The sequence below is a fragment of the Lissotriton helveticus genome, chromosome 8 (assembly GCF_964261635.1).
Source record: "Lissotriton helveticus chromosome 8, aLisHel1.1, whole genome shotgun sequence".
Lineage (NCBI taxonomy): Eukaryota > Metazoa > Chordata > Amphibia > Caudata > Salamandridae > Lissotriton > Lissotriton helveticus.
Genome location: NC_136069.1, coordinates 45,951,740 through 45,966,073, shown reverse-complemented (window position 1 = coordinate 45,966,073; position 14,334 = coordinate 45,951,740). Strand labels below are relative to the sequence as shown.

General features: G+C 46.3%; 1 protein-coding gene across 1 annotated transcript in view; it reads right to left on the bottom strand.

The window, feature by feature from the left end:
* The window catches only part of LOC144772329 (uncharacterized), a 55,855-nt gene that overhangs the window by 28,156 nt on the left and 13,365 nt on the right, over window positions 1–14,334 (bottom strand). Inside the window, exons 2-3 of the mRNA XM_078656570.1 lie at window positions 11,247–11,373; window positions 9,559–9,669 (exon numbers count right to left, since the gene is read on the bottom strand). Of these exons, the coding sequence (XP_078512696.1) occupies window positions 9,559–9,669; window positions 11,247–11,373 (238 nt within the window). The remainder of the gene's footprint in view (window positions 1–9,558; window positions 9,670–11,246; window positions 11,374–14,334) is intronic.

Genomic DNA, 14,334 nt, shown 5'->3' with positions numbered 1-14,334 from the left:
TAGCGCTGCGGCGGAATTACCGCCGCGGCCAAGGGGTTAATGTGCAGCGTGGCTGAGGATTTTTGACAAAATATTTCTCGATTGAGCTTGAAGCTGGACAGTCGGTGGGGATCATTTACAGTGCGGGACTCGTACATCAGCACTGTTTTGCTTTGTGTTTTTAAATGTATATTCACATTCTAAAATAATAAAGTGGAGTTAAAAAAAGGAAAAATCATAGGAGGAGACCACATCTTCACTCCAGTCATCTCCCCTCTTACCGTATTCTTCAACATGCATCGATGGACAGGGCGCAGTCAGTTCAGTTATCAAGTCTAGGTGGTGTTGGCTCAATCCAATCAATGCAGGTTTGCATCCTAGTCTCGTGCACCAGGAAATATACCAACCTTTGTGAAGATGCAGCCCACTTTTCAAGTCATTAACAATCACAAACATGACCATCAGGTTAGGCACATCTACTACCTGCTCAGTGACATCACTGATTACCTTGATACTGGACACCAACACAAGATCATGGCAGGTCAGCTACAGAACAAAACATGCATCTGGTAACGTAGCTAGGCAGCAGCCAGTTTCGGCCAGATTCAGCTTTGTTCTGTTCGCCACGGACCAATATACCCGGTTTTAAGTTTGAAAGTAGCCCCTCTGTAAATAAATAGGCTGTACCCTCGAAAATAACAAATTCACAGATATTTGCCTGATAATCCCCAGCGCTGTATCCTGGAACCAAACCGGACCATGTCTTACAAGGTGGTTCCATGGCATCCAGGTCCGTGAGGACCCAATAGAGTTTGAGGAGAGAGCAACTATCTTACATTCCCCAGACGTTTGATGAAGCAATGTCTTACCTTAATGTCTGCCACAAACATATGGTGGTTTCAAGTTCACACAACCAGTCACTTACAATCAACTGACCTGCCTCAAGCAATAGAAACCAAAGGCCATCAAAGAGACAGTAGGGAGTAAACCTTGGGCATCGCAGAACAGCTGCAAATAAGAGTAATACAGGCAATCAACATTCCTGCAGATGTCCTGTCGCACAAGTTACTTACCTTCGGTAACAATATATCTGTAAGAAACAGTAGTTAGTATTAGATTCCTTACCTTAGAATATCCCCAGGCGTCAGACTGCATCCGGAAACTTTTGCTCGTGTTGGGAGAGAGTGCTTACTCTGCTGTTGCTGTTGGTGATCTGAGGAAACGGCCAGAAACAGACCAAACTTTGCCCTGGAGGGACGCGTCCGTAACAACTACGTGCTCTGGTTGGGGTAGGGAGAGGGATCTGCCGCTGACCCAATCACGGTCTATGAGCCACCACTGCAACTGTCTTGCAGTGCCCTCCGAGATCAAGACGTGGTCGGACAAGTTGCCCTGATGCTGGGCCCACTGAAACTTCAGGTCCCACTGCAGAGCCCGCATCCGCCACCAGGCGTGATACACCAGAAGGATGCAGGAGGCCATCAGCCCCAGGAGCCGCAGCGTCAACCTGACCGAGACTCGGGATAACAGCTGAAAGATCGGAATCAGAGCCTGAATATCCCGAACCCGCTGTTCGGGAGGATAAACCCGAAACTGCGCCGTGTCTAGAACCGCTCTGATGAAGAGGAGCTTCTGGGAGGGACACAGGTGCGACTTCGGCACATTGATGTAGAACCCCAGCATGTGCAGGAGGTCGGCCGTAGTCTGGAGGTGGCTGATGACAGTCTGGGGCGAGCCCGCCTTCAACAAACAGTCGTCGAGGTAGGGGAAGACTGAAACCCCTAACCTGCGCAGATGAGCTGCGACCACCGCCATCACTTTCGTGAACACCCGTGGGGCGCTGGTAAGGCCGAAGGGGAGCACGGTAAACTGAAAGTGCTCGTGGCCTACCGTGAACCGCAGGTAACGCCAGTGGGCCGGCAGGACGGGGATGTAAAAATAAGCATCCTGCAAGTCCAACACTACCATCCAGTCTCCAGGGTCCAGGGCAGCTAAGACCTGAGCGACAGTCAGCATCTTGAGCTTCTCCTTCCGGAGAAAGCCGTTGATGTTCCGCAGGACCAAGATAGGGAGTGGGCCCCCTTGCCCTTCTTAGGAACCAGAAAGTAGTGGGAGTAACAACCACACCCTACTTCTGGCCCGGGAACACGCTTGATGGCCCCCTTGGCCAAGAGGGCCGCAACTTCCTCTTGCAGAAGTTTCAAGTGATCCCCCGACACGCGGTGGTTCTGCGGTGGCATGGCTGGAGGGGTTGCTCCGAAGGGGAGGGGGTATTTGCAGCACCCACCTGTCCGACGTGATGGAGCGCCAGTACAGGAGGTGACGGTGAACCCTTCCCCCCCCACTGGCATCAAATGGGCCTGAAAGCTCGGACTAGGAAGGCTTTGAGGCGGATGCTGCGGAGGTGGATGTTGACTGGCCACTCCGTTGTTGCCTGTTACCGCCGTGAGGTAAGTAACCTCTTCGATGGCAGCCACCGAAGAGGTGGCTGCCATCGAACGGCATGTCCATAAGGGTGTTCTGGACATCGGCCGAAAAGTTGGCGGACCTCAGCCAGGCGTGGCGGCGAACAGCCACAGATGTGGAAATCGCTCTTCCTAGCGAGTCCGTGGTATCCAACCCACATCGTATTTAATACCTCGCTGCATCTCTTCCCTCCGCGAGGGCTTGAGCGAGTTTCACCCGGGCCCCCTCCGGGCACTCAGGCAGCACTTCCGCGACCGTATCCCACAGAGAGTGGGTGTAACGGCCCAAGAGGAACGAGGTGTTAACCGACCGCAATCCCAAACTAAGGTAGGAGACCATCCTCTTGCCGAATTGTTCATACCTCTTGGATTCCAGATCTGGTGGCGCCGTTGGGAATGCAGATTGGGAAGTAAAGGCCTGGATAACCAGGCTCTCGGGAGTGGGGTGGGTGGACAAGATACTAGGGTCACCCGGGGCAGGGCGGTGGCGCCTAGCGATGTTCCTATCTACAGGGGGACCTGTAGTGGGCCTGGACCAGGTGCCCAACAGGACGTCCGTGAGAGCCTCATTAAACGGCAGTAGAGGCTCTGGGGTACTTACCTGCGGTTTAAGGACCTCCGTGAGGATGTTAGACCTCACCGTTGCGACGGGGAGCTCAAGAGCCAAGGCCTTGGCTGCCCTCATCAGCACCACACTATAAGCAGCCCCCTCCTCCGTAGCCACGGTAGGAGGGGAGACAAAACCAGTGTCTGGGGAGGTATCCAGGCCACTGTATTCCCCTAGTTCCTGTGTCTAGTCCTGAAATGACTGGCACTCACGTGCCAGAGGGTCCTCAGACCCCCCAGTCACCCTCATCGTCCATGTCCTGAAATTCAGGCATAAAGGATGGACCCAGATCCTCGAAGAATTCCTCTTCGGCCAGTGTCGAGCGACGCCGCTCCGGCGCCGGATCCGGACCGAGGGTTGGACTAGGGACGGTGTCGTGCGGGTACGGCACCCGGGGTGACACCCTAGGGGTCGACGCCGGCGGGGTCGTAAGGTCGACCAGCGGCGACCCGGATCCGGAACAGGATCCAGTGGGGGCTTGCGGCGTCGGGACCGAAGTCGCCGACGGCGCCGGGGCCGAAGCACCCGACGGCGCCGGGGCCAGAGCACCCGGCCCGCTTGGGCTCCCAGTCAGGGGCCGCTGGGCCCGAAGGCGCTGCGGAACCCGACTGAGGAGTGAGCGACCTCATGGCCATGAGGAAGGCCTCGATCTCCTCCGGCGTCGCGTTCTGTCCAGGGACCAGCGGGTATAAAGCAGGCCGCGACGCCTGCGGCTCCAGGGGAGCCGCGTGGGCGGTGTCACCTGCGCGTCGGGGGGAGTGAGAAGAGTGATGTCGTCTCTTCGACTTCTTGTGCCTCTTACCTGAGAACTTGGAGACCGACGAGTGGTGTCGACTCGCCGAGCTGTGATGACTCCGTCTCCGCGACCGGTCCCTCAACCGGGACCTCGAGCGGCGCGGGGCCGACTGCCGGAGATCAAGGCGCTTGTGGGACCGCTCCCGCCTAGCCTTCGACGCCAAGGCCCGGCAGTCGGGGCACGACTTGTCATCGTGGTCGTGCCCCAGGCAATGTAGGCACCGGCGATGAGGGTCGGTAACCGACATCAGTCGGTTGCAGTCGGCACAGGGCCTGAACCCGGGCATCCCTACCGGCACCGTAGACTCGAAACGGATCCTAAAAGGATCGAAAAAGCTTAGTGAAAAATTACTAAAGGGTACCACTTTCTCCGGACCTGCGCTTCTGGCGCGGAAAAAAGAAGAACCGACGTCAGCGAGCGAGGGCGGCGTCTAAGTACTCCGACGACGTCATCCCGGCGCCAACGAAGTTGACGTCGGACGCGGAGCCACAGACGACACCTCCCGACGCGCAGGGGTAATGCTTGTCCAAATTTACCGGATCCAGTCTGACACCTGGGAATATTCTAAGGTAAGGAATCTAATACTAACCTGTTTCTTTCAGATACATTTGTACAAGAGACCCCGGAGCCCTGAATCTCAATCCCTCAATAAACAGCTCACCTAGACTATTTAGAATGAGGAATTACAATTGGGACCAGAGTAGCAGTAAAAAACACTGTGTAGAGGACTAAGAATGAGGAATTACCAAAGGGGCCAGAGACACAGCTGCAGCACGGTCTAGACGACGTAGAATGAGGAATTACCTTTCGGACCAGAGTAGCAGCTATCATCACTGTCTAGAGGATTTAGAATAATGAATTACCACTGGGGCCAGAGAAGCAGCTGCAGCGCTGTCTAAAGGACTAAGAATGAGGAATTACCACTGGGACCAGAAAAACAGCTAGCAGCACTGTCTAGAGGACTATGAATAAGGAATTACAACTGATAACAGAGAGGTAGCTGCCGCACTGCCTAGGGGAATAAGAATGGGGAATTACCACTGGGACCAGAGAAGCAGCTGCAGCACTGCCTAGAGGACTAAGAATGAGGCATTACCACCGTGACCAGAGACACAGCTGCAGCACTGCCTAGAGGAATTAAAATGTGGGAATTGCTGACGGGACGAGATAAGCAGCTGTAGCACTGTGTAGAACTTAGAATGAGGAATTACCGATGAGATCAGAGAAGCAGCTAGTAGCACTGTCTAGAGGATTTAGAATGTGGAATTACCAACGGGACCAGAGTAGCAGCTAGCATCACTGTCTGGAAGACTTAGAATGAGGAATTACCCTTGGGAACAGAGAAGCAGCTGCAGCACGGCCCAAAAAACTAAGAAAGGGGAATTCCCACTGGGACCAGATAAGCAGCTGCGGCATGGTCTAGAGGACTAAAAATTAGGAATTACCACTGGGAACATGGATACAGCTGCAGCAGTGCCTAGAGGACTAAGAATGAGGAATTACTGACATGTCCAAAGATTCAACTGCTGCACTGTCTAGAGGAATTAAAATGTGGGAATTGCCAACGAGACCAGAGAAGCAGCTGCAGCACTGTCTAGAACTCAGAATGAGGAATTACAGATGAGATCTGAGAAGCAGCTAGCAGCACTGTCTAGAGGCCTTAGAATGTGGAATTACCACCGGGACCAGAGCAGCAGTTAGCAGCGCAGTTTGGAAGACTTAGAATTATGAATTACTGATGGGACTAGAGTAGCAGCTAACAGCACTGTCTAAAGGACTTAGAATGAGGAATTATCACTGGGAAAAGAAAAGCACCTATGATTGGCTCAAACTGTTCCATCTCAAGTGAATACTGGAACCAGTCCATGGTTTTCTTTGTTCGTTGTAGTACCAACGTTAGAGACAATGTGAAGAGATCGATATGTGAAACGTACAATTCCAAATACTCTAAAAAGCATAAAATGATTCCAACTCAAACATAGCTCACAAATAAATTAAACTAAGTCTGCCCACTATCGCCAGGACCTAAATATGTCACTTTCAATTAAAATTAAAGACATTTCAACAGGTTTTTAAAGCGCAAGTGTTAATCGTTTTGGGCCATCTTGGATGTCCTCGAATACACTAGTTTCCGTACAGCCTTGCGTTTCAATAACTCACAACAAAAGAAGTATGCAAAAGTGGTTTTAAATGGTGGTAATTGCAAATTGAAATATAAAATTGTTGACTGGTGATTGCAGTTATCGTGTTGCATGCTATGTTCCGATGGGCGACCAGGAAGGATGGCAGCAATGACCGGGTTTCGGGCGTGTGAACAAGGAGGCAACAGATGGCCAAGTGAAAGAAACAATCGGTGATGTCTGCTGGGAAAGAACCAGCCCCCAAAGGCCTGGAAAGATGGATACTATTGACCAACCAGAGTAAAGGAATTGTGAAAATCAAACAACCAGAAGCGCTGTGCGGGTTCAGAAGCCCACAGAGTGAATACAACATGCATCGCAGAGCAGCGCATGCGCTGTCCACATTCAACCTAAAAAGAGCTAGCTTCAAAACACCAAATACACTCTTCAAATATTAGGTACTAAAATAAAATGGTGCTGCAGTCGCACACTTCCCACATCCAGTATTAAGCCCTAAACGTAAGAAAAAATGTAAATGAAAGCTGCAAGAGACAGCACTACCCAGAGAAACCAAGGTAAACATACAAAAATACCTGCTACTCTGTCAAAGAATTGGTGATTAAGACACCAAATTATACATTTTACCCTTTTCCTGTTTTTTCCCTGGATACTTTTCAGCAGGTTTGACCTGGCAAATTCAATCAGGGCACAAGCATTTGCAATGCAATCGGTCTCGCCTTTGGGACCTTATAATACTTATCGATGCAGCACATTATTGCACATTACTGCAATGAGGCAGTTTTTTTTCGTGCTTGCCAACTGCTAATAAGGACTATAAATGACGGCATCACCAGCTGTGACAATGCTATGTGTTAGCCTGGTGGTGACATATTAGTAATCTATAAAGTCAGGTCTGTCCATGTGATATCAATCTCAGGGATGTCATAATTAATTTGCTAGCCTGCATAAACAAACCTCTTTTGGGGCACAAATGTTGCAACTATGCGTATTCAAGCAACAAACCATTAGAAGGACGGCCATTGTGATAGAAATTGCATTTTCACCCTAATGGTTGTTTTGACTTTCGCAATAAATATTTTTGCTGCATGGTTGAGAAGACACCACGTGTCCGGGTTCTCATTACTCTTTGTACCCTTTGTAAAAAGTATTGCTATTGACGAAGCAAACAACTAACATTCAGGTTATCTGGCCAAGTATGATGGGATTCCAGCAGCATGCCAGAATCTTAAGTGTCAGGGCCTGAAGCGTCCAATTTTTGGTCTGCAGATGACAACGCATATAAGGAGAGGCCATGCACACCCCTCACAAAAACACATTCTTAAAGCAGGGTGAACAAACAAACCAACTAAAATATACAAACTCTCAGCAAAACATGCAGCTCTACACACACATACATGCAAACACTTTCAGCAAAGCAGACACACACAGGCAGACAAATAGACACACAGCAAAAAATAGGGAGGAAAACAAACACGATCAGAAAACCAGTGAAACGCAAATAACAAATGTAGAAACAGCAACAAACGGAGGAACACATACACACAACAGTTCCTCACTCTCTCTCTCACTCAAGCACACCCAGATATACAGGCTAGCGCACATAAGTAAACCCACGGCAACTTCGTGTTTCCTACACACACACATGGACAGATGGGCACAAACAGGAAGAAATACAAACAGTTACAAAAGTACATAACAACACACAAAAGGATTCAAACACTGCCACATGTAGATGAGTAGCAACAAATAAGGATACGCGCATACACTAACTCAAACACACTAACACATCAAACATGCAATTCGCACACCGACAAAAACCAACAAATAGACAGTAGAACACAAGCCCCAACGCTAGAGGCTGCAAATAAATGTTGACAAATTCAGATATTGCCACAACCAACTACACCAACACACACACCAAGAGAAACATGGACACCACCATACTTCCAGGAAAATGAAAATCCTTGTAAAAAAATTCGTAACACCCAAACTCACACAGCAACATGCGACAACACTTCACACATCAACACAATATACATAAACTCAGACAATTCTGCAGCTGCAACCGCAAATACCTGTATATACAAACATACACTGAGAGCCACATGGAACGAAACAAAAACAACTTCGGCCCTTCCTCCCATGTAAACACAAACACCTACACATAAATCCTCACGAGTGGTCACCCGCCGTCTGTCTCCATCGCCATGCTGTAGGCACACCTGCTACTAATTCATCTGGTAGCCAAGTACCCGAGGCAGCACAACTCAAGCACACAGTTGAGGTAAAAAGCCACACCTCTGAGCACTTACCTTCAGCTCCGTGATGTCCAGTCCACGGACTAACCATGACCAGCAGGATACCGGCATGCCAACCTTCCCCAGAATCCAGCTTCTCCCTTCCCAGATGCATTCCTCCTCAAGTTGCCGCTGATCCAAGGTCGCCAATGAAGCTTTCGTAATGTGGCCCATAGATCCTAAAATCTCCCTCCTTTCAACAACGGAGACGCTGTAGCATAGGAAGTTTATTTTGCTCTGTCCCTTTGTATCTGATAGGACTGCTGTTTCATTTCCTGCCCTACAAGTTACTTCTGTGTGTCCGCACAGACCGGGTGCTGCTTTTGAGCCCTTCACCGTGAGCTGATGTTCCTTTGAGCGCCTGGAGCCAACAATCTCTCTTCTTTTCATAGCACATGGGGTCGAAACTGGTCTCCCTGCCTCTTCCTCGCTCTCCTTCCCTTGCCCCCTCCTCAGCCTTGCTGCCCCAGTACTACCTAAGCAGAAGGGCTCACCTCCTTGACGGCTCCTTCCTAGGTTGCCTGCGTGTGCATGCATGGGGAAGTCTGCTTGGTTTTCTGTTTGTGGCGGCGGCATGGAGGTCAGCCCTATATTCCTCTGGGTGTCGGAGGAGGGGCTGGGTCAGCATGGCTGGCATGCATGCGCATGGGGGGAACCGCTTGTATTTCGTCTTGTGGCGACAGACCAGTAGGAAAAAAAAAAAGTGCTTACAGACTAATGAACACGTACCGTGTAACAACAGAAGTAAAGGGGCCAGTTGCCATGGGAGGTTATAAATAAGGAAAAGGCGGTACTAAGGAGGGACAAAGGCCGATTACTGAATCATAAGCCTGCAATTACGAAGGACAAAGACAGAAGCCAATGACAAATATGGGTGGAGAGTGGGCGGGGCTCCTCTCTCATAATCTACTACAGCAGATTACCAGAGCAGCGCATGCGCGCCGACTCAGGCTCGACCTAAAAACTGTGAACATTATCACACAACTAGTAATTTTGATAGCTGTGCAAATTCCTGTTTGCTCAATAGTCATAATTTAACCCTAGACTTGTAATCCAGTCCTATATAGGGAAAGAAAACTTCTAAAAACCACTAGATCACGAAGGGAGGAGAATGGAGCAAATCCCAGCCTTGATGTGTGTGGGTATGTTCCCGAGAGGATCTGTACTAGTGTATGCTTGAGTCCACGAGTAAGTAAGCATCAATGCACGTGTGATAGCTGCATAAAGATCCCTGCTGGCTTATTGATTAAACCCTTCTGCTCTTCTTACTCACTTGGGGGTTGCTCATTTCTGTGTCTTTTGTCAGTGTCCTCGTCTCCTGCATGACAGGCACCATCCTTTTCTTTTGTTCTTAATGAAAAGATAGAGTTTGCAATCACAGGACCTGGGTAGAAAAAGATGGACATTTTCAAAATGATTAACAGCTTCTTGAGTTATGAGCTAGTAGAGAGAATGTGTAACTGTGGGGTTTCTAAAGAGCGTGGTTAAAGAAATGAAGAGCACGCAGCCTTCACATGCAATGGTAACCACAGGCACAAGTATATAATGCAGGACAGAAGTGTAGGATTAGGTGTTTGTAAACCCATATCATCATTAATAAATAATGAACAGAACACACATTAAACCATGTCAACAATTATAAAACTGCTTATGATCATCACCTGATTATGTAAGCAATTGTGGAGGGACCCCGTGATGGTGGTCTATCTATTCTGCGTGAAGACAGAAGTTCTGGTTCTGGTGGTGATGGCCATTTTGTTGATTATGTGAGGATTTTAGAGGGAAGAGTATACTTGTGTTACTGTAATGATGGTGACGTGACTAGAATCAGAGTAGTGAGTAGGGTGAGGGAAGAAAGGAAAAAGAGAGTGTTGAGTAGCTGTTTCTTTGAGTTATGAAGTACAGTGTGTATAGCGGCTCTTATTTTGTGATGACAGTGACATAAATCTGAGACGGCTGTACTCTGGAGATAGTGAGTTACTGAAAAGTGCTCAGAGTGGCTTAAGATGAACACCAAATGATGCCACAAGGATATGCTGTTGTCTTGAGGTTTACTGGAATTACCAATACATACACTCCAGTTCCTATGCCCCTACAGACACTAAACAGAGTAATACTGCCAATAGCACACCCTCCAAAAAGGAGCTCTGACCTTTATCTTCATGTAGGTGAGAGCTTGAAATACAGCGTACGCCCTCCCTCATAGCTAAAAGAGTGGTGAACGTGTGCTATCAGCCGCTTTAATCCTGCACTAGTACTAACAAAAGAAAAACTATTTAAATACATATGTACACAATTAACTCCTCAACAACTCATCCAGGCAGTGGTCAAATTCCTGCACATTCAACATTCATCTTCAAAAGAAAACAAACACATTCTTAACAGTTTTCAGTTAACTCTACATGAGTCTGGACCATCACTTGAGTGATTGAAAACAGTTACACAGCATGCACTATTGGAATTGTCGCAATGCCCTGTATCATATGCTTACACAACACTTCAAAACTTTCAAAAAAGCTCTTCCTGTATTTTTCTAGATATACAATGCAGGAACCAGACCGTTAATCATTCCCTAAGGCAGTTTCTTTTACTGTACCAAGTGAAGTTTATTGCCTGTCCCCTATAAGACAATACCTTGAAAGCATATCCCAATGTTACTAACCCCTCAAACACATCACCTATATTTCTTATCCTGCAAATATCATGTCTACTTCTCACCTATGGCTGTGCTGCCATTTTGTAATTTGCTTTCAGGTCAAATGACAACAATCAAAAGGAAGTTCAGTTCACTTCTTATTTATGCTTCCACATTAAATACAATATAGAAAACTGCAAATACAATTACCATACACTGAAGTAAAGTTAAAAAAAAACTATTTAAGTACCCTTTAAGAGTGCTGCACGTTTTCTAGTAATTTATAGACTTGCAAACTTTAGACAGTACATTCAGTGTAATTTTACCCAGTGACATCAGGACTTGGTGAATTTCCTTCATCAGATTTGCATAAAGACCCTCCTGCCACTCGTATAAAAGCTTCTGTTCCTCTTGTGAGAAACAGGCAACGACATGCTGGAACGTGAGCAGCACCTAAAGGAGGATTGTAAATAAACATTTATCTCATATTCAGAAACTGAAGAGTCTGGCATGACGTAGAACAAAATGTGCTTATGTAACACAGGGTTTACTTTATTCCAGCTCTTGGGTTAGGTTACACACATCCAACATATATATTACAGTGATGGTATCAGATGAGCAAAGTTTTTTATCCATCAAAATTAGATAACAGTGCAGTCTTTCTCCACACTATTAAGGTCTCCATGGCATAAGCCAGGACTGAACTCTATTAGTGATAACCTGAACGCACACCTCACATCTGCCTATCTAGTTACATTTATATTGGGGGTGTGAATAAATAACATGCTCCTCACAGTGTTATCATATTAAATCATAGAGTGTTAAAGTCTAGAGAAATGGAAGGTCTAAGTAACATATTTAAAGGCCCAGGTAACATGCTAACTAATTCACTGACACACATTTTAGACAGAAAATTATTGACCTGTAAGAAAATGCTGCTAAAGGCGGAATATACATTTAGTCACGAGTTAGGCAAGTATATGTGGGTGGCTCATTTTCACTCTCACTAGACGTTCCCTAAATATTCTGTGTTTTAGACAGGCCAAAAAGCTTGGTTAGGGAGATAGGCTGGTGACTGTGTTGTGATTTGGTTGCTAATCATGGTTCCTGTACTTAACTGCATGGTGTGATCCGGGGCAAATTACTTTACTTGTCTTCGCTTCAGTTTCCTTATCTGCTAAAACAATGAGCAATGAAAGGTCCAAGTGTTAAGCAAAAACAAATAGGAAAATGGACACTTTCATTGTGTTCAGGGCTTTTTCTCCAACATTGTGATGTGTGTAATTAGTGGTCACCGAAATAAACTGAAAAAGAAATTAGCTCCCTGGATAGAACGTTGGGAGCTGGCCGGCCAATCAAAATGCTACCTTTGGGAGCTCTATCTACCTTTATAAGACCACAAATGGCATTCTGTGTTGCCAGCCCCTTGTCGTCTGGTGTACAATGCACTGCTACCTCTCTCTAGCTCAAAGGCAGACGGCGGGGAAAACAGGGACCACTGTGGAAGCTGGAGAGGCAACTAATCTGAAAGATGGAGTGATAAAACAGCTTTGTTCTGCAGCGTTGCTTCAAGCTCAAACTCTAGAACCGCGGTTGCAGATATGGCTGCAAGTGTTGCGCCTCTAGGAAGGTAAGAAAATCCCAACCAGCCAAAGAAAAGTAGAACACAAACAAAAGGAGTAAATTGCTTTCGAATTTCTTTCGGCTGATTGGGATTCTCAGAAAAAAGAAAAATAAAGCAAGGGGAGGAGCCCCAACATCCATGATTGAAATGACTGCATCAGTATGAATGAGAGCGGCAGGAGATAGAAGGGGTCAATTACCAAAAAATGTTTCAGAGACTGATGTGCTTCCATGTGTTGCTTCAGTATGCTGCTATTATGTTGCTCACATGCTGGGTCAAACAAGTCAAATGTACTGATTGGAATGCTTCCCTCGATGGGGCTTTCAGGATTCCAATGCGATTTGAGGCAGGGGTGTGTAATATAACAAAATATCTACTTGCTTCATAAATCTGCTTGTCCTATCAAATAAAACTGCTGGTCCCTTTGGTGTCACGTAGTGCAGCGACAAATTATGGCAGCAATATCATTATATAAAATGTCTGATATTAGCCTTTCTGATTATGCTTGGGCTCTTTTATAGTTAAGTTTGAATTCCAGCAATTTCCTTAGTTTGCCACAACATATTTTCACATGTTTTAATATATATGACTATCAGTGTATATATTGTAATGGTTTTAATTAATCAAAAACAATAAATATTATCTTATCTTACCTTACTTTGCCCCCGTTCCACAGATCTACATACTGGGGCTGGTGGTAGCGTTAAGCAATAGTTCCAGGGATGGAATGCCCTCTTAATTCTGTGCAAACCTACTAAATTGCATGTTTTATATGTTTTCCCCATCTCTTCTCTTATCTTCTCTCATACTGAGAAAGGATGGAAATGTAGTTCTGGCAATGGCAGAAGTAAAACTTCTTCCAGGGTTGGGGACGAAGTGGCTGGAGGGAAAGTGAACTTGTAAACGTTCAACAGATTTTGGCCGGAGCAATCTACACCTGCATCTTTGCTTGTGCGAAAAAGCAGGTCACAATTTTTTCTAGGAGTAGGATTTCTTGGCCTATTTCTGTAAATTCTTGTGAATTCATGAAAGCTGTAAATTTGCACTAATACAAGGACTTTTACCATGGGTGCACTTTTGTGACTTTCTATAAGAATTGAGCCTCCAATTAGGCCTGGAGTTAACCAATAACTTCAGTTTTTATTAAAATTTTCCATTCATCCATCGACTCGCTTTAGCTGTTTCACATGGGAGCATATCGGCATACAAAGTAGTTTTGCTCAGTGCCAGGGACTACTGTGACAATGTGTGCTTTTGGAGACCATACAATATTATTGCTTTTTTGCTAACATTTGTTATAATGGTGAAGGCCTGTCCACTCCCAAAACGTTTTACAAAAACCATATCCAAACAAGACACGTATTGGCAAAATCAAAAGGCTGACCACCAACATCAGACCTGTTGGTTTTAACAATGCTTGTTTATTTTCATGTTTCCCATTCTCTTGTTGAAACTGTGGGCACTGATTTTCCAATATGAAGATTTTTGGGGAAATACTAGCATGCATCAACACATTTTACTAAACAATGGTGCAAAGAAATGTAACCTACAATGTCATCGCTTTTTTTCTTCCTAGTTGCATTTTTTATGAATATCTTTTTTCAAAGCAAAGGATCATTACTCTTGTTTTCAAGTTTCTGCAGATATTTGCATCCAATTAGAGAGCATTCTGGGAGCATTGTATGTACCCTCATATTGTTACATTTTGCAAACACGTGTACACATTTTTACACTGGAACTACTGTCGGTAGTGCAGTCCAAGCTTACATTTCCTTAGAACACTCACCCTG